The 25,590-nt window shown below is 45.4% G+C and overlaps 1 protein-coding gene across 3 annotated transcripts in view; it reads right to left on the bottom strand.

Annotated features, from left to right (window-relative positions):
- RAPGEF5 (Rap guanine nucleotide exchange factor 5) overlaps positions 1–25,590 on the bottom strand; it is a 1,543,629-nt gene that overhangs the window by 330,760 nt on the left and 1,187,279 nt on the right. For all 3 annotated transcript variants that reach the window (XM_069648248.1, XM_069648249.1, XM_069648250.1), the window contains 2 exons: positions 14,872–14,990; positions 14,406–14,494 (listed from right to left, as the gene is read on the bottom strand). In XM_069648248.1, the coding sequence (XP_069504349.1) occupies positions 14,406–14,494; positions 14,872–14,990 (208 nt within the window). The remainder of the gene's footprint in view (positions 1–14,405; positions 14,495–14,871; positions 14,991–25,590) is intronic.

The raw sequence follows: 25,590 nt of genomic DNA, 5'->3' as shown, positions 1-25,590 counted from the left end.
TGAGAAGTAGTCTAGTTTGCTGAGCACAGGAGTGGAGATGAGAGTTTTTGTAGAGTGGTTAGTAAGTGAAAGACACATTTTCTGAATGTTGAGGCTAATCTGAGCAGAAGAGGCAGAGGTAGTGATTAACTGTTGCAGTTGTAGGTCAATTTTAAAGAGGACACCAAGATTGCAAGCATTGGATGAGGAAGCAACAAGGTCAGGTGGAAAGAAGGAGAGGGGAGGGATGGCATTGGATCCCGGGAAAAATAAATGACTTCTGTTTATTAGGAGTTGAGCATGATGCAGCGGAGAGCCATGCAGTGACAAATTTCAGTGAGACAGTTCGTAATGCGTTCCGAGATGACTGGAGTGAAGGAGGAAAAGGAGAAAAATAGTTCAGTGTCATCAGTAAAAAGGTGACAGTGAAAGCCAAAGGATGAGAGAAGTCTTCCTGAGGCAGTGGAGTGGAGGGTGAAGAGCAGAGGCTCAAGGACTGATCCTTGGGGGAAGCTGACAGGGAGATGTATGGGATCAGAGGATTGTGAGTTCCAAGAGATTTTAAAGGATCAACCTTCTTGAGCTGGTGGGATAGATTAGGGTAAAACATGCGTTTGAGGGAGTAGCTTGGTTTGTCCTAAACCATTTTTTAGGACATGGCATATTCAGATACCAAAGCTTCAAATACATTTGAGTTTTCAGAATGCCCAAGAAATATGCAAATAATCTCTATTGAATGTCATTACAATAAAAATTCTTCATGCATATTCAGTGTGGATCTACAGAAAATGTGACCAGAATTTACTAATCCGTAGGTGACTAATGGGACCCATATGTTTTTTTTCAAAAAGAAATCAAATCAGGCACAGCCTAATGAGCACATTGTGTGTGCTGCAATTGCTGTTGTCAGCGTTTCGTAATGCGTTGACCTGAATTTACTGTGTGAGGGGCTCAGCATGGGGACAAATAATGGGGCCTATAAATAAAGCAATACATGCCACACCTCAGACGAAAAGCCCTCTGGCCTGTTAAATAAAAAACATGTTTAGGTTCAATATGCTTCTTTTATTAATTTATTTTTTGGCCAGGCTGGTAATAGGACTCATTCGGATACACAGTCCCATGGGAAACATTACATATTTGGCATTTCACGCTGTTGTAATTTACTGCCAGCACGGCCGTTATGATGTGTTTTCAATGTCTCACTCCTGGATCACAGTTGCCCCTCATTCCCCACCCTTCCCATCTCTAGATCTGGGTTCAGTATTTCATTTGTATTTGTATAGAATCCCCCTCACCAATTCAAGCCGTTTCCCGCCAACGCTTCCAGAAGAAGCAAGCCGGTTTCGCTTCCTCGGCAGCCGTGTATGGTGTGTATCTGGGTGTTGTCTGCATGAGGGAGCAGCCAGACAACACTTCTGGAACTGCTTAAACCTTGCTGATCCGCCCTGCTCGTTATTTCTTTATTGCTGCAGAGGCATTTGCGTTTGCGGGGTGGAGACATGCCCTCATAGACGCATCTTCAGTACCACAAGGTAGAGATGCCAGGGGTGGACTGACCTATAGGGAACACTGGAGATTTCCCGGTAGGCCTCGGCACCCTGGGCTTCTTTTGTGTCGTATTTCCCAATTTTTCCATAGGAAAAGGGTTGGGCTATCTGAACATGTGTAATATGGGGCCACGTTGAAAATGATTTCCATGTCATCTTTTGTTTCCCAGTCCACCCCCGGCTGCAGCCAAGTCTTGGCTCGGGTACGCACCGCGTGACTGTACCTTTAATAATGAGATATAACTAAGGCCTAGTATGATGTCCCGTAAAGGCAAACCATGTAAGTGCCAAGGCGTGCCTACCGTATTAGAGTCAAAGGGCTTTATCCACAGAGCGTTTTTCAATGGGATTACGGCACTATAAAACGCTTCTGTGGATCAGGCGCAAAGACTCAACAGACATAAATAATAGCATTTAACTCCGCCAGGAGAGGTGACATGTTCGTGTAGCGCGCAGTGCATGATGCTCTGATAGTCGGTGGTTCTGGAGATGCCGATTGGGCTGTAGTCCGTCATTGATTTCTGGGATTACCTGCATCATGACAGGATTATTCCACTGCCAAACCGCAAGTGACTGCTGGCACTGGGCTTACGTTAAATGGCAAGGGCTCAGAGCGTGAGACAAAACCACAAGCCAACTGTGCCTCTGGCCAGGAGGGCTTCCACTGGTGTAATGAGAAGGCAGCAGTGCTTTGTGCGAGCGTGTACCGTCAGGCTCAGTTTACCAACACTACTGTGTTTTTGGAAATGGAATCTCTCGAAATGCTTTGCCGCACATGCACTGCAACAAAAAAGAAAGCGGGTGCCTGGATAATTCCACTACAAGATTCATTGCAAATGGGTGTAAATAATAATACACCACCACCTTGCAAGTGGCAGAGACACAGTGGCACAACCCATGTATTCAAAGTCTACAGGATATCCAAAACCCAATCCCGAGGTTTAGAGCAGAACTAAACAAAATACTATTCCTGTAACTTCGGAAAACTGAACAGCTCTAAACATCCATGGATGTGGGGCCAATCACGTCCCCCCGCACCTGGCCAAATTCACACAAATGCATTACGTGATGTGCGTAAACTGTGATGATTGTACGATAGTGCCTAGCGTGATATGTCACAGTGCGTGGCGCTATACAAATCTCTGAAGTATGAAAAGCCAGGGCCATCTTACGCACTCCCCTTGCCCTGTCCCCGTGTCCTGTTCATTCTTGCTCTAATCAGAATGATAAACGAGTATCATTTGAAGACCAACATTAGCAGTCTACAAATGGGTTATTGTTCTAGTACATACAGGATATATGTTTATCAATAACATCCAGGAAGGTAGATGTAGTATTAATGCAGGACAATATGTAAAAACTACATGTAACCCATAATAGACAGAGAATTCACATTAGCTGCCTCACAGAATGTAAAAGTGCTCATGCATTGATAGAGACCACCAATTGGAAGGACGGAGAATGCTACACATACAGTAGCATGGATATTGGAGGCAGATTAGAAGCTACCAGGAAGGTGTCTTTATACAGACAGACTGAGATTAGAAGTGGGATATGGTTTTCAAATAGTGTTGCCATTAGATATCAAAGGAACAAATGCCTGTGGTGTGCGATATAAATATGCTCACTATTAACACAGTTAAAACATGAGTAAGGCTTTTATGAAGATCAGACCATGAGAAGGAAATCACTCAGAAGGGCTGACAATTTTGAAAGGTTTAGGGACTGGCAATATAGAGAGGTTTGGCAATACAAGATTAAATGAGATGCCCAGCATCACACATTGGTTAAGGGATGAAGGGGTGACGCTGGGATGTGTGCCAACTCTGCAATTTCTGCATTTGAACACTTTCTTTTCGAGTTCTTACCATGAACTAAAACAATCTAATTTTACTTGGAAAGTACACAAATCACATGACCATATTTAAACAAAATATTATAGAATGGTGTAATGCTTAATGGGAATGATTTTATCTTCGTTCTCTCCATCATCAAGGGAAATATATAAGAACCAGCAAACCAATTGATGTGATTTAACACATTTAATCTGGGTTTGTCTTTTGTATTTTAAAGCTTTAAATACTTCCAAAACAATGGCTTGTGACATTTTAATTTATAAATGTGCCTAAAAACCTTTGACTTTTACCAACAAGCAAACTGTTTTTTTTTGTGTCAAACAAGCAGACCTTAAATATGTTTGCCTGAGACCTACAACATATGATCCGCTCTCTTCTGTCTACCAACCCTTCCACCTAAATGGCCTACATAAGAAGAAATGTCAAGTAATGGGCTCAACAATATCAGCAGCATGTAAGAAGGCAAACCTCGCAGAAGGCAGCACAGTTATGTAAGATATATTAGATGATTTGACCAGGATCACTGTATTGTCTGCTGGTAAATCCAGGATACAAACATGAACGCTGTTGTTCCAAAGTCTTGAATTTGGATACTTATTCACCTCTTGGACTAACAGTTTATGCCATTGTTGGAAGCGATTGCCTAGGTTTTACAAAACCCTATCTGAACAAACCAATTTCTAGACCTTCACCATACGAATGATATGTTAGTTTTTATAGCATCCCCTATCTGGTACAGGTACATTGCTAATCATAGCAGATATTGTTCTGCAAAACCAAGTACATTTGTAGGCAGGTTTCTAAACTTCAGACATAGGAAAGGCTCAGCCAGCCTTGCTGGAATTTGACATTCCTAATTTTGCATATGAACATATATCTCTGGAATGGGTGCTTCACACACTGAGCTAACTTCTGAACCATCGTGGGACTCAATTTATCACCATTGCCTATTGCACATGGTCTACATAATTCCCACAGGAAGGAAAGAATGCTACAAAGTTGTGTCATAACGAACACACAAACTATGTATACCACATTACACAGAAAGCAATACATGATGAATTGCTCAAGGGAGAATGCACTTGACAAAACGAAAGACAATGGGTTTAGAGCCTCAGCAGCACCCCATAAAATATCCTGACGTGTGCTATTTAAGACTGATGAACAATGGAATCTTACTTCTTCAGATCAGCTAGCCTTGTGGGGCACCCTCCAAGGTGGGGGCCCTGGGCAAATGCCCCTTTTGCCCTCCCATAAAAACGTCTCTAAAACTATATTGCGTGACTCAAGTCCAACTCAGCAACTGCAGCAGAATATCAGGGCTGCCTGGGGGGAACAATGACACAGTGGCACTCAAGCTGCCCGCCTTGAAGTGTAACGAGAGCACTGGCAGACCAAACAAGACAAGGGCATTGCCACAGGCCCTCCATCTACCCAGAAATGAATGGAACGACTTTGGGCTCAAACAAGAGGGGGGACGGGGTAAGTGGGGTGGGGTCTGGAAGACAAGAACTAAAAAAGTAATGGTGGGTAGATAAGAGTGACATGAGAGTGGGAAGAGAAGCAATAGGCATAAGGGAGAAAGAGATGGTGCGTGAAAGGCAGCTAGAGTGTAGGGCCTATACATTAGAGGAGGAGAAACAGGTGGGGCTGGTGGGAGGGATGGGTGAATTAGTATCTCCCTGCAGAAGGGACTAAAGTTGGCTCTGGGGTAAAATGCAGCATGAAAGGAATGCGGTCTACCATCCGGTTGATGCGGTAAGGTACCAGGGTGGCCAACAAACGTGACACACATTGTAAAGCAGCTGACACTGTGGGCAAGTATTAGGTCCTCAATTTCTTTATGATTTGTCACTATTCTTTGGGTGCTTTTACACCAGTTTTATGGGTGTGAACCTCGGTGGCCTTTGCAGAAAACGGAGAATGGCTTATCCCTTTGACTGGGCACTAGTTTGCTGTGTGGTCGTCTTTCAAGTTATGAACTGCATACATGGGTAGAATATGTCGATGTATCTTCTGCACAATCGATTGTGCATGTTGAACCACTCTTTCCTAACTCATGTTATTGCTAGTCATATCGGTGCAGAGCCTGTTGACGCAGGTTCGAATCCCGGCGGTGCCAAACTCAGACGTTCCTCCTTCCGAGGTCAATAAATGAGCACCACACAGCGTGGGTAATCCGCAGTGCTCAGATACCTGAGGGTTCGTAGCTCTATATAAAACCAAATTATTATTATAGCCTGCCTGTTTAGACTCTAGGTCGAGCACTTGGCTGGTCTAGTTGGCACTGTACCTGGCAGATGAGTGGGTTACTGCACAGCTCTCGCCAGGAGGGTAGGCCACTTGCTTTCATGAGATCAATTTTACTTGGGGGTCCACACAGACACACAATCACCCCCAGCGTGGGTCACTGCCATTTTCTGCACTTCCATTCTACACTTTAAACCCTTAGAAGTGTACAATCCTTCACTCTTCAGCCACCATAAATACAGCAAGCAGCGCATCTGTGAATACGCAATGCGTACGCCACGTACTTTGTTATAGCTCACAGACGTGCTCCCCGCTGAACGTTTCCAAATGTTGACTAAAGATGGGTCTGGAATGAAGTTCAGTATGGAAGGAATGTGATCTAATACATCGCAGACAGTGGAGCAGGACGAAAGAATCCTCCCTCCCGCACTTGCGTGAGCTCCGTATTGAGCCGCTAGTCATCTAACACATTAGTGCTAGATGGTGGGCCTCTGGCACAGTCTTATCATGTGTGATCTGCCAGGACACTGTTTACATTTCCAAAGTCTACATCAATTCATTCAACTCCCACAAGACATTGTGGGTTCATCCCCTATGTACAGTCAACATAACTTTAAAACATGCTGACTCAGGCAAAGGCAAAACATATGCACATGCTATGCTCTCACGGTCATGGACGTCATTTGGGGGTAGAACCAGCTGCTGCCCTTTGCAATCTCCTTGGTAACCCTAGTACTGCCTCTGAGAGCCCTGACCTGCAGGCCCTAAGACTTAAATGTCAAAGAGTAATTTATTGTTAAGCGGAAATAAAACTGTTGCTGGAACGCCCTACCATCCACCTTGAAGACTGACCAACCCTACCCCACCTTCCGACACAACCTTATAACGTGGATCAAAAATGCAGACACACTTTAGATCATCTACTGCCTGGACATATTCAAGCCTAGGAATCTCTGCCTAGGACCGTAAACACATGCTTTTACACTCCACATGCTGTATATTCCTGTATATTTTGTGTATACTCCTGTATATTTTGTTGTATATTATTCTTGTTGCTCTATTTTTGCTATTTTTGCGTTGTGATCTTGTAACAAAGTTTTGAGCTGTCGTATAAAATGCGCCCGGTTACCCTTGGGTCTGGAGCGCAATATAAGTAATAAAACAAACAAACAAACAAACAAATATACAGCTGTGGGATTGCCACTCGAAGTATGTTTGGTCCCATTCAACTGTTCAAAATGATGACTGTTAGTACTGTGGAAGCCATCAACACTAGTGATTCGTGAAGGGGTGTACGCTTTGTCCATTTGCACTGGGAAATTACACATTTTCCAAAACAGCACTTGCCATGGCATCTTCAGAATTATTGCTTTATAAGGAGCTGTATTGCCTTGTACACATTCCATACCTTGTGTGCGTGCGTGTGTGATCTTTGTTAAAATGTTGTGTTCTATGTCTTATGTGTGAGACTGAATGGTAAACTGTGAAAACAACTTATTCCTATGTACTTTCATAGATTTAGGAAATATTTTTTTTTATGCAGCATGTAGAAAGGGATGGGGATATTTCAGTGAATTAAGTCACAATAAATCATACTGGTTTTACCAAACAGCTTTCGGTAAAGATTTATTTTATATTTTGAGTTTTATATCCATTTTTAAACACAATGCGGAAATCCCAGTATGTTCATTTAAATTAAAGATGGGGTGGTTGGAAGTGTGTCAGTTAGCTAACTGGAGAAAGTGAAAAAGGCATACATCCTGGTTTCTCCACTTGGCTCACATGTGTGATCCTTGGCAAATCAGTTTACCTCAGAGGGCCTAATTTTCCTTAACTTCTGAAACTGAAACCACCCAGAGCAATTTAGTTTAGTTTCACTCTAAAAATAAATGAACACGCTGAATACGTTATCTAGCATTTCAGGCTTTACCTAGCACACAATGCCAGCATAGGAGGACTGTAAATGCTATAAGAGGCGTAACGTGGTATAAGATTGCGCTATTAGGCTATATGACGTTGTGCTTAGCATATTTTAGAAACTCCTGGCATGTGAGACAGTATTTAGCATATCATGGCTATATCTATCAGGAGATGCTTTAGCAGGTATAGGTTTGCAGTAATTGGCACTATGAGGCAGTAATGCAGAATCAAGCTGTCCTCTTGGCCTATGATTGTTCTGGGCCGGTATAGCATGGCTGCACCCATTGCATATTAGGGCAGCCCCAGAGTTAATATATTGCTGGAAACTAAAAGTCTTTTGTCTGCTTTAGAACTATTTGTGATTTTATTCATTATACAGTTATTATAGCATTTCTAAAAAAAACTTTTGCGATGTCACTTCCTGGGATGTAACAAGGGCAAAAGGTGATATGGAATCCCTTTTTGTGATATTTTCGGGGTCAAAGTTCACATGATGTCACTTCCCGTGATGTCATCGAGCATGTGATGTTACTTCCACAACCCTTGTCATTTTGGTAAATTGACATCCCTGCTAACAGTACTCCGAAAATAGCATGCCATTGTATGGATGTTAACCACTCTGAAGATAGTTTGTTTTACCACACAGGTACTGCCCTCCAACCTACTATCATAGGGTAATGGGCGAGACCAAGCTGATGAAATTTTGTAGGCCAAACATTGCTCTCTTCAGCCCCATTGCACCCTCATAATTTAGACTGGGAATACATGCAGCTACAACCCATATCGACAAAGGCTAAGAGATAGGTTAAACTAAACATTCCAACACAGGGATAGGTTTACTCAAATACCTAACTGCCCACCACCGCCCCCTCCCACACCATTTCACTGTGTGAGAACGTAGGGAGTGAGTTCCCTCTGGCAGACATAACAAAGGTGAGACAACCAAAAGATCCAGGATAACATTTATGGAGTCATTCCCAGGAAGAAGAGTCCAGGGGGTATTATATGCAGGACCTTGTTGACTATGTAATGATAGCAGCAAACCTCTCGAATGAATCTGGGCTTAGTCAGATGGCTATGTCATCCGGAGCAGGAAAGCAATGATACAGGAGCCACTCCCAAATTCTCTAGGCAGTGCGTCCTCATTGCTCTGATAATAGTTGTATTTATTTGTTTATTTACAAAACGCCGAAGCCTGCAGGCATCAGGGCGTATACATAGAGACAAAGACAACAATTAGCAATGGGACATCCAGATTTGTTTCCTGAGGTGGTGCTACTTGAATAAGCTTGTTTTCAATCTCTTTCTAAAGATCGTGTAGTTTGACTCTAATCTTAAAGAGCCGAGGAGGCTGTTCCAGGCCAACGTGGCTCTTACAGGGAAAGAGCATCCGCGTCCATTAGTTCTCATAACGTCTGGGCATACTATAAAACCTAGAGCCTCTGATCTCAGGGCTCGGCCCAAGGTGTAGCAGGTGATTTGATTTTTCAGATAAGCAGCGGCTGAGCCATAAAGGCAGTGATGTACCGTCGTCATGCATTTGAATATGATTTGTTCCTCTAATGCTAGCCAGCAGAGAGACTTCCGGTCCGCTGTGATATGCTCTCTTCTGGTCTTTCGTCTGATAATTCTCACTGCATTATTTTCTAAGGTCTGGCAGTGCATAATGGATCCCTTACTGGCTCCCAAGAAAAGTGCATAGCCATAATCCAATCTGTAGAGGATAGTGGCTCTGGCAATCGTTGCACAGCTCTTTTCACTCAGATACAGTCTAATGGATTTGAGCAATCACAAGTAATACTGGCATTTTTATTTAGGTAGGTAATGTGCGCTTCTGCTCCCAGAGATGCTTCAAGGTATATGCCTAATGTTTTTAATTTCTCAGAAATGGGGATGAGACAGTCTCTGAACTTGAAGGCGGAATAGTCTGGGCTTAGTTCAGACCTTGCTTGATGAGAGCCAAAAATCATCAGTTCGGTCTTGCTCTTATTTAGGCAAAGCCAATTAGCCTTCATCCAGTCTTCATTAATGTTAAAGATGTTGGCCACCTTGCTTCTGTCGGTGTTATAACAGCCACTCAACTCGACCACCAATTGGCTGTTGTCTGCATAGTTGGTAAAATACACCCCCATGTTGTACAGCAGGGTACATAAACACTGTAGGTACTAGTTAAACAGCAGGGTGGGTACAGACTGGCCCCCTGAGGCACACCACAATTGGTGGCTATGGGTGAGAGAATTGATCGCCCCAGTGTATTTTATATCTACGAATGACCATGTCAAAGGCGCTTCTCTCATTCTGTGCTTTCTACAGAAGACCCCTTGGAATCTCAGGGGTCTTAACTGCAATTGACTCACATGACAAATTATTCTCTCATTGTACAGCCTTTGGGAATCTCGTCTGGGTGCTGACAAAGACCCTGGTCGGCTATGTTAAGCACCTCCCACCCTCTCTCTCCACTAAGAAATCTGCTTCAGACGGGACGCACTTCCTCATCAGCAGAATCACACAACTCTTCCAGGAATTGACAACAGTTTATCTGAGATCTGCATCAGATTTACCCAGCATTTTTAAACAGGTACAACAGACAATGGGACATTGAGGTAACTCAAACTATCCTCCAAATGGGAAAACAGTGATTTGCACAGGGCAGCAGATCAGCAGCGACATGATATTGACCAGAACACCTTTCAGCATGTTTCCCCTCTGTTTCCTATGCTGTCATCAGTGCAAGTGCTTGATCCTAACATCTTTGCTGTTTTGGCAAGTTCTGTCCATAATGTGCTATTTATGTTTCCAACAAAACAAAAGCAAGCCAAACACTGCAATATTACAGTGTGTCCCCTCAAAACAAAGTGAGGACAAACTCGCACCAGATTAGCAAACTCCCTTTTCTGATGAAGTTCCCTTTTTGGCCCGTCAGGTGGAAAGTGGGGGGGGGGGGCATGCAGGCTTGCTACCACTGCCCAATAAAAGATGCAGGATGTGGTGGTGGTATGCGGAGGATCACTTTGACCATCCGAAAATTGTATTTATTTATTTATGTATTTATTTATATTTATATAGCGCGCAAACAGCCCAGGGGCATTGAGGCGCTGTCATTTGCACAAGCTTAGTTACCAAGGTACAGGAATGGTAGCCGTCATTGGCACATTATGAACAGTACAAAACATAATTCTGTTGTTGCAGCTAATGCACATGCCCTGCCATTTGCCATGGGCTTGTCGCATTGGTTCATTATCCACTTTAGAGAAGCTCTGATCATACATTTACCAGATGCAGCCCTGTGTTCACTTCGTGAAGTGATTGCAGATCCCCACCTACCGCAAGTCATTCTTTAATGATACTTCATAACCCATTATCAGGGCCGCCAAGGGAGGAGGGCCTATAATGTTCACACTGCCAAACAGGACCAACCCAAGAATGCTGGTTGCCATGAAACACATGGTGTTCACTTGAATTTGTGTTTCGCATAATGATAAAGCATACCCCGAGGACCACACAACCAAGAGTCTCCCATCCCATTCCATATCAATAAGCATGGAGCGCTGAAGTAGATGTGGACCCAAACTGTGGAGCGCCAAACATACTATCCTGATAGGTGACAAGTGTGTATTCAAGATTGTGTTTGACCGTAAGTAAGGATTGAGTCATGTCTACATGGATCCAGGAGAGGAGCAGTGAGAGGCAAAGAAAGTCTGTAAACCAAAGAAGTCCAACCAGATCTGAGGCAGGATTACACAGCCCTATATAACCTGTGAGTCGTTTGAGGGTCATGTGGGCCTATTGGGAAAGAGACACAGTGTCTGTAAGAGTTGGTGGTGAACAGAGAGGGAGCATGAGACAGAGCAAGATGGCGAAGACTGGATTGAGGTAGGAAGGAGCGAGAGGATGAGTAAGGTGGAGAACAAGGAATTGATGGTAAACACGAACACCGGGAGATGGCAAAAGGAAGGGTTAAGTGAGGAGGGAAGGAGCAGTATATTGAAATGGTGACTGGGGGAATACCTGGACGAGGGAGGTGGATCTCCTTGAGGAGGCAGTTGGGGGTAACAACAGGTGGAAGTAGTTGGAGACCATTAAGGAGAACACCCAAGAGGGGTCACAAATAAAACTGGTACAGTGAACGAGAAGGAGGAGGAAAGAAGAAACAGACACTGGAGGAGTTAAAGAAAAGATTCATGCATACAACAAGCCTAAAGGAGAGAGTTTTGAAAGGGGCGAGGTATGGGCACATGACGGGGCATCAATGAGACACAGGATGTGGTAAAGGAGAGCGACACCAGAGTATTGTGGGTTGGGGCAGGACCCCAAAGTAGGCAGAGGAAGAGGTCCACTCCACTATACTTAGACAGCAGCACAGCTGGCCAATCCTCCTTTTGAAATGTGGGGCTTATCCCATTTTCTTCTAGCTCAGACTTCTGCAGTAATCATGGCCTAGCGTACAGACACACATAGGACACTGAGAACTAGGAAAGTAGTAGAAAATAAGCAGAGGACGAAAGCCACGAGAAGGATGACGTTTGGGGGCACTTAATCCCCCACAACGCAGAGGCAGAACAGCATGAAAATAGGCAGTGCCGATGATCCCTGTACTGATAATTGGATAGCTCCAAGACTATTTCTTATTTGCTTCCCAAAGCGAAGAGAGACCTTTTCTTGAGTTATATTTTCTTCAGGTGGTCCACTTGTGTAACCGTCCCTAATAAACTTGTCCATTTTTTTGCAGACTTCTGTGTCACTCTTCTGTTGCTCCTAATCAGCTTGAACACACTGCCCTCAAGTATGACCTTATGCAAGAGGATCTTACATGTGCACGTGTCTGTTTTACCGATATCATGCATCTTCACAAGATCCCAATGGTCGATTCCTAAATGCTTAATTATCTAGATCGTATTTTTTTAAAATGTGTACTTTATAACATGTATAATTGCTGTTTTTGGGCAATCACTACTGTTCCATCATTAAGCTAAGTGACTGCAACAGTGTTCTCAATCCCAGCCCAGGGTCATGGTAACTGTGACTCGGCACGCGACATAAATGATGCAGCGAATGCGAGGACTGCGGAGCAAAAGTGCCTCTCATATGATCTCATTAATGTCGTTTCAAGTCCATATCCTGTCATTTAATTGGATTGGAGGGCCTTGCCAAGTCAAATCATGCGAGCTGATGAATGGCACATGATGAAGAATTGGCATCTTTAAAGACATTACTTTGATTATACAGGCCTTGCACAAACTCCCAGATATTTCCACGAAAGGGACCCATGCAGAAGGGACACGTAGCTCGACTTAGATTGCAATTAATGAAGCAGAACAGCCAGACAGCGCCTTCTTTGCAAGAAAAGCAAGAAAACTGCTTCTGCAGGCGGCATGACAGCAGCACGCCCTCACAATGAGCAATCATTCCATGGCAGATGTGCGCCCACTGCATGTGGACTCGGAATTAGACAAAAGCAACATTTGCACAAACAAAAAAACAATGTCATCTGTCTTAACCCGTACAGTCCATACCCTTCTCATCTGGGCACTTCACAGAGATGTGCTGTGCACAACCGCAATAAGCATTCTTATGCATTTGTAAACACTGAACACCCGTTAAAGCAGTGGGATGTACACACATGGCAGCACAGACGTCCATTTTCCAGTTTTACGTTTGTTGCGAGGCGTTGGCACACAAAAAACAAGATATAACTGGAAATTATAGAGTTTCTTTTTGTATTCATGCCTCAATTCCTCTCTGTTGTTACTTTGTTTAAGGGATGTGAGGCTCAGACGAAAACAATACAATGCAATGCCTTAATCATTCCCCCAAAATATGTGCTCCCCCTCATGTGATGTTGCGAATTTGCATTGATCTAACGAATACATCCTGCTTTCTGAAGACGGGGTCATGGCTCAGATGTGAACCTTGTACACATGTTCACAGTGTACGTGCTTGATCCCACAAGCAAATCTCTTTTTGGTTGCCATTTATGGCCGCAACACTATGTACATTTTCATTCCCATACCAGACCTGTCTCTCTAAAGCATTGTTATTAATCCACTCTTCATTGCAATTGGCACAACGCGGCTTCCCCTGCTAACAGTTTCTGCAGAGATGCCAAGGATTGTATGTGCATTGCCCCTGGATGTCCCACTCGCTTGCCTGAGCAGAGGGGAGGCCCTGGGCCAGGCTGTGGGGACACATGAACTGCAGGATAACACTGACGTCGCCAGCGTTCTTGGAGCTATAAAACCCACGGCCAGTGCCTAGATGTGAACCAGTCCTCAGTGTGCGCTAGACAAAGCATTTTCCTTACCAATAAAAAACATTTGGATTGTGCATGCAATGTATCTAGTTGAACGATTTAAGGCCTCCCCCAACAACCCTACAGCAATATATGAAACCAAGAACCAAGATGAATGGAACATAATGTAGTTGGGTCGATGCAATAGCATCTCACACAGAAGGAGCGTGGGAGGCCCTTACGTGCAAACTATGCCTGCTGGGCTACGCAGTCTGTCCAGCAAGGGCAGACCATGAGTTAATTGCATGGGATAGAAGTTGTGGCTGTTTAAATGCAGCATTTATTTCAAGCATGCCTGTGGCTGTGGATTTCTCTCCCCACTCACTGCCCTCTGCCCACCAGTTGGGCGGCTTTGCGTGTGCCCTCCCATATAGCAAAGCGCATCATTCCACTGGCAGCATTCGCGCACATCACCTTTACTTTACCTTTGTTTTTAATTGTGACCCATATCATGAAAGGCTGGCATTATACGCCGGATAGCAGGCACATGGGGTAGCAATTACAAGTGCACAAGTATAGCATATGGGATTCTTGCCAGTCGCACCCCCCAAACCCCCTCACCTGTCTCTTTGTCCCGTCCGTCGTCCAGGTGCAAGCCGTTCAGAAGGTGTTCCAGAATCTTCTCCGGTGTGCCCGACACCACCATGTACCTGTTGGAAAGCAGAGAGCCCAGAGAGTCATCGTCTGTGGAGGACTGCGAGCGGCTGCTCCACTCGTCGTCCTCGTCTTCCTCGTCAATGTACTTGAAATAAGGCACGTCAAAGGTGGGCAGGGGCAGCTCGCGCCCCGCGTGCGCCCCGGGGCCCTTGTCCTCCAAGCGGTGGCGAAAGACCCAGAGCTTGGCACTGCCCATGGTCGCTGTGCAGTAACAAAGGCATGCATGCCCCTATCCGCCGCTGCAGCAGCCGGCCCGCGCGCGGCTGGCCGCGTCCATCGGCCTGCAGAGCTCTGCAGTCCCTCAGCCCCAGCGCGCGCGCGTGTGTGTGTGTGCCTGTGTCTGAGGAGATGCCTCAGGAAAAACTCTTACCTCCAATCATGCTCGCCGCTGCCTGCTGCGGGGGCTGGGCTCTCCGACGACACTTTGCGAAGCACCAGCCCATCCTGGTCGTCCCCCTTCACTTGCGCGGCGGACACTTCATCATCCTGCTGTAATTTAGAGAAGAAGAAGACGACACATGAGACGCGGGCACGCACGTTCTCCCGAGACAAGCGACAACTTAAAGCGCTGATTGGCGCTCAACATACATTTCTCTCACGCCGGTGACACCGGCGCGCCCTGCAGAGGCTTCTGCTAGGATGTCACACAATGCAGCAGACACCAACAATGCTGGGTGGCTGTTCACCACAACATATGATTCAATACAAGCAGGCGTATGCCTCCTGTTTTATGCTCCAGCTGGACTGGTCACATGTTACAGATGGCTGCTTACTGAAGCAATGCACCGCATAAGGGGTTACACATAACTCAGCTCCCTGCAGGGGTCACGGACAGCAAGCAAATGACTACATTTCCTCTAGCGAAGGAGCACAATTACACTACACCCTTATGTCACAGATGTGCATTAAGTATTTCATTTCAATTATCAACTCGGCTACTGGGGTTACATGTACAGCACCGTTCTCAAAGCCCTTTGTTCGCACTACAGTCTCCGGGCCCTCGCTGCGCATCAGCAGATCTGTTCCCCATAAAAGAACCAACGCCAATGGGAAGCCAGGCTGCTGGAAGCAGGGGCATCCCTGAGTGGCATCTGAGCTCAGATTAATATGGGCCATTACACCCGCGTTCCCTGTCCAAGTTCACAGGAACAGGGGGCACTCGGAACAGTCATTCTTCTGCACACCCAGCCGACGGTACATCAAAAGGCCCGTGGCCAGCTGACTGTGCACTCTACCAGTCTACCAGATGGGAGGGGGAGAGGGGCCAGGCGAGGCAGGCTCGCTGCTGATCTGGCACTGCTTTCCAAAATAAATTAACTGCATTGATGCATCTCGCAGTCGATTCGAGACCTTCCGGTGGGGAAATTAAGTTGTCAAAGGTTTTACGAAGCACTCGACTAGCCAGATGTGCATGTCTGATTTATTCTATTTCGAACTCTGCGCCAGTCTTTTTTTTCCTCCAAATTTAGAGCATAACATTAGATCTACTGCGACAGCTGTTACATGTAGGTTTGCAGATCTTTCATATTATGTGTAATACTGAATGCAGCCCTTTCCCAAGGGCTCATAGCTACTGGGGTATTTTTTATTTAATCAAATGTACATAGTGAGATTTACCCAAGATCACGCAATTTGTTACAGTGTAGAGGGCAAGATTTTAAATCAAGCCTCACGATTCAATAGTCATGTTGCACCCCCTATTGCCCGTGTAGTGCAGCATTGCTGGAGCCATTATTCCGATTGGATGCCCTATGCTTCAGAATATTTGGTAGGTATTCCGTTAATCAACCCTGTGAGGTGACATGCTAGGCATCTAAACCCCTAACTGTGTTCGTTGACTTTTCTTTAAATAAGGGCACCCCGAAATTTGTCATGTGTGCAGGTACTCAAATTCTTTTTAATAGTTGCATTACGATTTGTGAAGGACCCATCTCGGCCATTTAATATGGTTTCACCCATTATCAAAATATTATTTTGGTCAATTGGTTTATAGACTGTGGGGTTGGAGTAAGTACCAATCTATGTGTGTAGGGTTTAGCATGCATTTGAGTGCTCAAGGGTATATACACGGGCCATGTGGACAGATTCCCCTGTCTTGCTGTCACTCATTGTCCCAAGCTCAGGCAGGAGAGGCAACCTGGAGGGATTACATTTAAATGTATCCCACCTATGGCGCTGTAACTAGAACTATCCAATTCACCTTTGTCCTAATGTCTTCATTTCGTGTATGGGCGGATGATTGAGGTGGGAGAAACCAAGTGCAACCCCCTAGGAGCATTTGATCCTGCACTTCCTTGATGAGATCCCCTATTCCAGGTTTCATTTAAAGACTGTGTGGGGTCTTCAGGTCACATTTCCAGTGTCGCCCACAAAAGAGGCTTCACAAGAAACACGGCCCACAGACTACTACACAGGGGAGTAGGTGGTGCACGGGGAAGCCAAAGTGCAGGGCGAAAAATGAAGAGGGTTGAGGATGGGTGGGGAACTGGACAGAGTTAGAAAAAATGAAGGGCGCTGGTGGGAGAGCTGGGGCACTGTGAGGCTGGTATGAGGCCCTTGGTTTTGGTGGACATAGGTGGACAAGGCAGTATGGAGGGTGCATGGTACAGTGGGTTCAGTATTTGGAAGCCCCCAATGAGAGGGACAGAAGGTGTGGTCTCTCCCAGAAAAGGCAGGTCCAAAATAAGGAGTGGTATAAAAAATGCAGCCTTATTTCGGAAGGACCTGCTGGCTACTCGGATCCCACAATTATAAATTAACATTTGGATGTAATATTAATGTCAGCTTGGCGAGGTGACTCAGTCATGGCAGGACTGGTGCATAGTAGCTATCTTCCCTGGATATACCGACAGCAACCATTTGGACCCTGCCCAGGAAGCCACCCATTTGAAGTCTGACACCTTCTTCCATGGCACAAGAACTCTCATCAGATCGTCCCCTGGGCACCTTGATTCAAATACAGTGCTGACGCAGCAAAGACGCTCTCCTGTCAGGGTGCCGATTACATGAGTCATTTTTGAGGTAGGCAGAGATGGGAAGGGGGTGGAGCAGAAGAAGCACAGAGAAGAGGTTTAGGCCAAGGAGGGGTTCCATCATCTTTCAGTCTGCTAGGGTTCCCTAAACTTTCTTCACCTTCTCCACTTCCTGCATACAAAACGCTCTGGGTATGCCATTAGAAGGCACAGAACATTTCTTACAGCAGACTAGATTGTACCACTGACAATATGATTTCAATGGTCCAAGCTGCTTTAGTACTTTGGCTTAATAAGGGGGGAAGTTGTCCCAAGTTGATTGATAATTTGACTACAGGAGAAGAAGGATTCACCTGGAACGCTGTTGGTGATACAGTCTATTCTAAAACTCTTTGCCTTAGAGAGGATGACAGAAGCTTCCAAAGAAGTGGAAAGCTCTTTTCCCTTTCAACCTCCTGCAGGTGCCCAACAAGCTTTCTGGAGTGGAAATGTGGAAGACATTACTCTACTTGTCCATGGACACCATGGATTGAGACTCTCAGCCATTAAGATGAAACCCAGAACCCTGTTTACTGATGTAAGACACCTCCGAGCCGGCTCGACTGTGCTCAACTCACTTTGAGCTGTTACTGGACCAGCAGTGCTGCTTTTGGCACTCTATTAACATTAAACCACTTACTTGCCTTCTTCAAGCTGTCATGACATCAACTCAATCCAGTTAAGCACATGCCTATTCAATCTCGAGTGCTGTCTCGCTGCTGTGGAAGCTATTGATTCACAGAATCTTGAGCACCGACTCAAACCAACAAAAGCATTGTTTCAACTCAAATGCTGACTAAATACTGTGGGAGCCATGAACTCGACCCGGCATGCACACCGACCTGATCTACAGACAGCCCTATCTCAAAGCCCCCTCAACGCCGAAAAGCCACTGGAACAGCATGACTCAATAGTCTAGATACCTGCTCCATTGCAGAAAAGTGCAAAGAAGCCTTGTTCACTGCTATCGAGCCACCAAAACATGCAATAAAGGTAATTAAAGTTGTCCTGTCCGCCTGGTCTTCCTTAAAGAGCCCAAGAGACTTAGATGACCCCACTCTTGTTCTTTTCAAGACACGTTCCAGTACTTTGATCATTTGCTGCTAAAAATCAATTACCCACATCCCTGTCTACTCGCAGAGTGCTCACTTTTGCTCTCATAGTCTGCATTCTCTGTCTTTTCATTACAAGGGTGGGGTTTTAGTGTTTTTAATTAATTATGCACATTGTTTTGAAAGGCCCTATTTTTATAGAATCTTGGTTTGACATGCTCATCTGTATTGCAACTGTATCAGCTCACACCCCTCGAAGAGAATCGCCTCCCCTCAGCACATGTTAACAAAATAAGCTGTAAGTGATTTCAATCCGGCACACACCCAAGTCAAAGCCCAGCATGTAGTGCACAACTGAAACCCTTATTTATTTTTGTCTATAAGTTCAATATTCTGAACGATATACCACCCATATCACACCTTTCTCCTGGAACCCCCCGGGTCACACTGAACCAGGAATCAGGGTAGTTTGCAAAGGTAAATATTTAATTATGTATTTAAACTTTAATCACAATATGTTTTAATAGATAAACAACAATCACCAATGGGGATGACAGAACACTGAATAATATCTTTAATACACTAGGAATGAGTAATGAGAAAAATAAATACAGCAAAAAAAAAATACTTTTGTGTTTGTTCCGATCAGATAGCACTATGGTTAGAGGTTCCCCCTGCACCACCCCTCAACCCCCAATAGGCAATGTAAAGAAATGGAAGAAGAGAACAGGTATTCAGGAATAGCACAAATCAAACAGAATATCAGTCCCACCTTCCCCAATAAAACACGAGAAAAAAGGCAATTGACTTTTCAGCTGTCAGCATGGCTTTTAAAATTGTCTTTAGAATTGACTGGGCAAAAACACCAAATATGGTCAAAATACTTAAGTGGTTGTAAATTCCTATGGGAGCCGCTTTGAACAGTTGCACACAATCACAAGCAATTATTTAGTCCAAAAAAACCATTTGAAATCTCAAAGTCCAAGTCAGAAACAATTTAAAGCTATTTTACACGTGTAGAATTTCGTCTCTATCACAAAAGCTGAGGGAGTTATAGAGGTTTTAGTAAAGGTTGTTTTTGTGAATAAGGTGCGAGAATGGAAAACAGAATGGCACTTTGAAAATGAAAAATGGGTTTGCTTACACTAGAGGATGACTATGAAAAAGCGAATACCACAGAGGGATCTTACAGTCACATGATCAGTGTAACCCGCCTACTGTGGAAACTACTTCAGATGAGAAAAGGGTCAGCACAAAGATAGTTCTAACAATACTGGTTCTGAATGAAAGATAGGATGGGTTTGAGATAGGGATAAGACAATGCAAATATACTATGGGCCAAAGTTCTTCCTATTAATACTCACAGGATACGTTTTTAAATGGGACCATCAGCTCTGGTTATTGGATTGGGTCTGGTCTAGGAAAGACAGCACATCAGGCACGGTACTGGATCAGCTAGGCGGGTCACCGGGTTTGCACAGGATCTGCCCTCCTAGTCTGCGGGTATTTGAATCAGCTGGATAGCGAGTTCCTCAGGCAAGCCTAGTGGTGGCAAGCCAGAGAATTTCAGGATACTAGTTCAAAAGGCCTTCTCACCCCACACAGCGCTTCACTGGGTGGAGAGAATACATTTGAGGATTTGGGCATTGCTGGAAATCAATAGTTCTCTATAGCTGGCAAGAGTTTTGGCCTCTGGATCTGGAAGGATGTTAAAGCTGGATGTAGAATTCTGGATCAGAGTGCTTCATCGGAATCAGGAAAGTGACTGGATCAGTGAGTCCCTATCTGTTGTCAGCTGTCTCTATTTATGATTTAAAATGACATCATAAAGTGGGTGTATGGGCCGGCTTAGCTAAGCTTGCCCCTATGAGCTGGGATGAGATCAAAAATTCATCTCCGCCTTGCAATTTGAGTGATTGGATCAAGGCCGGATGATGTCACATTTTTGGTTTGCTTTACAGTCCTCAGAGACCTCCCTACAGCCACTGGTTTCAAAATCGGATTTGATACTAAATGTACATTTCTACATTGGTCACCTTTATACAAATCCCACACAAAGATGCCACATTTTATGTAGCAGCTATTCCTCAAAACCCTGCATTGGTGGGATCTTATCTCAACTTTCTACAGAATTTTGTCCTTTTCGCTATGAACACATTTTCCCAATTTTATGCACATTTCCACAAATGTGTGCGTTTAACATAGGGATGTGTCTGTACATTTTCACAATTCTAACATTAATACATTTCACATAAAACCATATATATATAGCCATTCCTGTCCAGAACATGTCACACAGTTCTACCACCTCTTCACACGTGCAGCCAAAATTTAAATTAACAACTCTGTCCTTTTTATATTTTTCACCACTTTGAATAACAAGTTATGGGTCTTTTAAAAATTGTTCATTGTTCATTCTTAACAGCAGATGGTCGCTTAGCTCCGCCCTTTGTCTCTCCTGGGAGTCTAGTGCATTCCCCTCCTTGGGGGAAGTTCCTTCCAGGAGAGTTTATGACCACCTTCACACCTCCTGTTCCTGGGCTGAAAGGCTTGTCATTGTTCCTTCTCTTTCTATGGACAAGAGTCTGTTCTAACCCGCAATTAACATCTCCCAGTGAGTTTCTGCTGAGAGGAAGGCCCTCCTTCTAGGGGAAAAACCTGCTTTTCCAGTTCTTGCAGCTCAGCCAGGCTAATTAGCTTCTTAAATCCAGCAAAAACCAAATGTGTTGCATCAAACATAAATACATTACTTTCTTAGCCTTAAAATCTGTGGGATCAAAAACAACAACTAAAATCTGTATTCCTTTTTGGCAACAGTCCTTTTTATGTTTGCTAATCCAGCAGACTTTTAGTTTCAGCTCACTTTAAAGTTTCATCAGTAACTCATCTGACAGCTGTCATTCAGGTAGCCCAGGGTACTGCACCCAGATTCTGGCATGGGCTGTCAGTTTTCAGACAATCCAGTTTGTCTGAAGAATGTTTTGCTCTTCACATTAGGACTTTGTATGTTCACAATACTTTATTAGATACATGAATTTTAGCACTGGGCAAGATTGTGAATGTTGAGAAATGTTGTGTTATAGGCATTTTGGAGTTTTTAGCAACAAAGCAGATGTCATTTGTGGGCACATTTTGGGGTTTCACTTGCAAAGTGCTTCTTCTCCCTCTGCACTCTGTTTGCTGGCCATGGAGCCCACTGACACATTTTCTGCCAGGTGTGTTCTATTCCACCGCACATGCACCATGGGTGGCAGGTTGTGCATCCCTCTTTTTGTGTGCTGAAGCACATGGCTTTTGTAGGTTTTTAGTGCGCACAAGGGTTTTGCTGCCATTGTTGCTGTTTCTTTCACCATAACTCACAGGGTGATGCGCAAAGCATAGCGGAGTGGGTCAATACATCACACAGAGACCCCCCTCCCGACTTAGTTTTGACCGTCCATCAAGGGGAAGTTGAGAGATTGGGATGTTCTTTTTCTGTCTGTGTGGAGAACTTCAGTGGCTTCTCCCTTCAGAGCTGGGCATGACCCGCTCTCTTTGCTGGTTATGGTTAGGAGCATGGAACGGCACTCTGGGCTCCTTGGGCCTTTCCTCCCAGTCCCCAAGTGGTCCTCCTTGGTGATACTTGGTATGATTCTTAGTCCAGATGCTAGAAGATAGAACATAGCATGGTTATGGAAATTTTCCCACTACTGTGTCCAGACGTCATCTGGGGATGTCAGCAGTGGGAAAGACACGTGCATTGATTAAGCATTGGCCATATTCCCCATCTATGTTCACTAATGGTCTTGACAGGTGGATTCTGTAGGTAAGTCCTGGGATGGTCACCTGTCCTCCAATTCTGAAATTCCATTAATAACTAGGGTCCAAATTAATCTCAAGTTGGTTGAGGAGGTCACGGCTCATATAAACGGTGGAAGGGACACCTCGCACAACCCAACAAGTATCTATTATGCTTTTGTCATCCCTAGAAATGTTGATCGTACAACTGCTAAGCAGAGGATGCTTTGGAGTGGGGTGCTTCCAGGTCCCGTACCCATTGCTGCACTGACTCTACGGCGGGTAGGGTCTGGTCTTTTGGGAGTTTTTTTAATATTGCTTCTCTGATGAAGCTTTCTTTGCTATTCAAGTCAACTCGGGCGAGGACAGACTCCTTCCCATCATTTAACTGAATCGGGAGGAAGCGCTGTTCACCCTTTTTCAGAATGCCAGCTAAGTTCTGTGCTGGTTGGATGTCAATTCTGGCTATGAACATGGGATTTTCGGATTGTACATTAGTATAAAATGTCAATGTATTTCCCTCTAGGGTGGAATGCCACTTGAGACTGGAAGGGAGGCTGATTTGCAGAAATGGAGAAGAGTTCTTGTCACCGTTTGGTGGTCCCACAGCTATGACGGTGACGTTGGGTGTGTCATTGTTTTGAAAATAGAACCTAAGTAGGTCTGGTTTGTGTTCAACCATGTGTCATGTGCCATTTAGACTCACATGGTTGACGCTTTGCTTTAATTTAATTGGCCGGTGGGTCTGGTTCCAGAGGACCTTGTTTACACAATCTAGGAGGGGAGACATCCTAGGGAGAATGTCATTCCCTAATAGACAGGGGGTTCCCTCTGGCACTACAACTAGGACCGGGTGCTCCATTTTGTGTAGACGAATTTTAATTTCCAGCTCTGCAGACCCTTCAATAGGAATTTCCTTCCCGTCAAATTTCTGGAGCTGTCCAGGAAGAGGAGTGAGAGGAATTTGGTATTCCTCCCCCCTTCCCAAATTTAGCTGCTCAAAGACTTTCTTTGACAGCAAAGTTGCTTGGGATCCAGTGTCCACCAGTGCTGGAATTGCACATTGCCCTTGCACCTGGATGGAGGCATAGAATCTACCTTCCTTCTCCTCCAAGGGGCAAACGTAATTGGTGCTCTGGGGAAGCTTGATGGCCAATTTGCTTATTTCTGACTCTGACACTGGGATAGTTGGGTCAAGATATTGTGTCGAGTTGAAGAATCTGGCACAGAATTTTGACACACCGCTATTTGGGGAGTCCCGGGCTCCCCTTGTTCTGTTTCTGGGCTGCCCCCCTTTCTGGAGGCGGTCGGCAGGAGTGGTTGGTGAGGTTTGGGGTTCCTCATGGGCCGGCTCTGGGTTGCTCCCCCCTTCTAGGAGGTGGTCCCCAGAATGGAGTTGGATGGTTTGGGTATCTGAGCACCCAGTTTCATACTCAGGGATTTGAGGGGTCTCGGGCTCCTCCCGTTCTGATTCAGGGATGCCCACCCCTTTTTGGAGACAGTCCTCAGAAGGGCTTTAGGGAGCTAGGGACTCTTCTTCGTCTGGTTCTGGGCCGCCCCCACCCCCGTTTTGGAGGCAGTTCCCAGTGTAGGTTTGGGCATGATCCTGGGTGTGAGCTTGGGAATCTGCAAAGAAAACAGGATAGTTGGATATGGGGGGAGTTTTGGGCTCCCCTTGTTCTGATTCTGGGCTGCTCCCTTCTTTTTGGAGGCAGTCACCAGGATTGGTTTGAACAAGGTGATTTTCTTGCTGGTCATTCTGGGGTTCAATAATGGGAGGTTCTAACTCGGTCCCCACATCTACCCAGTCTTGATCAGGATTTCTTGGGACCCATTTTTCTTTGGGAGGAGTTCCCCCATCCCTGAAGGAAAAGATCATTTTTCCAGAATCCTCTGAGGATCCCTCTCCTTCAAATTGGAAGATTCAAACCTCCTCCTCAAAATGGGTCTTTTTAGGCTCTTTATTTCTCCTACCCGCCCTCTGCTCCTTGGGTTGCAGGTTTTCGAGGGCAGAAGATTCTGGTTCCGGTTCCTGGGTTTCCAGGGGCTTTTTACAAGTGGGGAAGGGAGCTTCCTCTAAGGCTTTACATCCCCTCCCCCGTGTGCCTTCTCCCTGGAAACCGGTGGGTTGTTGGGGTTCTCGCCCCGTCATTGCTCTGGAGCACCAGACCCTTGATTTGAGGAGTTCTGAGTCGCCATGTTCATTGGAGGGTTCTGCTGAGCCCTCAACATGCGACCCAGATCCTGTGCCAAGTTCTGGACCTGGCGTTCCAGTTGGGACACCCGCTCTGGCTGGTACGGGGTTCTCTGGTCTACCCTTGGTTGATCACGGGAAGGGTAACTATCCCTTCTCCCATAATACCCCTGGTTGGGATAGTTTTGGTACCCCTCCGCTCTTGGCCTCCCATCTCCCAGATTGGGCTGTCTGGGCTCAGGAAGGTGGGGAAAGAAAGAAGGGTTGTTTTGGGGGCTGAGGTTTGGTGGGTTTCGGAGAGAAACTCATCCCGGCATTTGGGGGATTACTGCCCTCCTGGGGAAAGGGTGGAGAGAAGATTCCTGGGTTGGCAGCTGCCTGGTTGGATTCCCCCCCTTGGGCTGGAGGAGTCCACACATAGCCCAGGATGGGTCTGTTGCCCTTATAACGGGGGCTGATGTAGTCAGGGAGTTAGGGGTCCCATTTGTGGGGCTACCTTCCTGACTCCCTGTTTGGGATTGGCCCGAGGGCCTTCTGGGTCTTGGGTTAGTAGGATTCTGCGCGGGAAGATTTTTAGGCCTCCCCATCTCCAGATCTATAATGGGGGCAACTTTCACCACTACCACCTTAGCAGTAGCAGGGGTGTTGGTTGGTTTTGGGTTTTTATTAGCACTTTTACTTTCTACTGGTTTCTGTACTTCGTAAATGCGAGTTGCTTGTTCAATAACCCAGTCTAGTGATCTTTTCTCATGAAAGTCCTTCACCAGCTGGGTCTAAATGTATTTAGGGAGTGCACGAAAGAAGGTATTGATAAATTCCCTACTGTCTGTGCGCACCCTCCTGGTGGTCTGCGCAAAGGCACATTTCAGCTCTTGGACAAATTCTTGTGGGGCCTGGTATTCCCCACATTGCAGGTTGTAAGGTGCCTTGCGGGCCTCTTGAGAGTTTCTATGGATTGAAAAATGCTTTAAGATGGGCGCCCTACATGTGGACCATCTTAAGTGGTTCTGATCCTCCAGGCCTGCAAAAAAGCTGGAGTACTCAGGTGAACATGT

This window comes from Ambystoma mexicanum, chromosome 2q (genome assembly GCF_040938575.1).
Source record: "Ambystoma mexicanum isolate Mex_15411 chromosome 2q, UKY_AmexF1_1, whole genome shotgun sequence".
Lineage (NCBI taxonomy): Eukaryota > Metazoa > Chordata > Amphibia > Caudata > Ambystomatidae > Ambystoma > Ambystoma mexicanum.
Note: the sequence above shows the minus strand (reverse complement) of the source record. Positions and strands in the feature narration are given on the sequence as shown.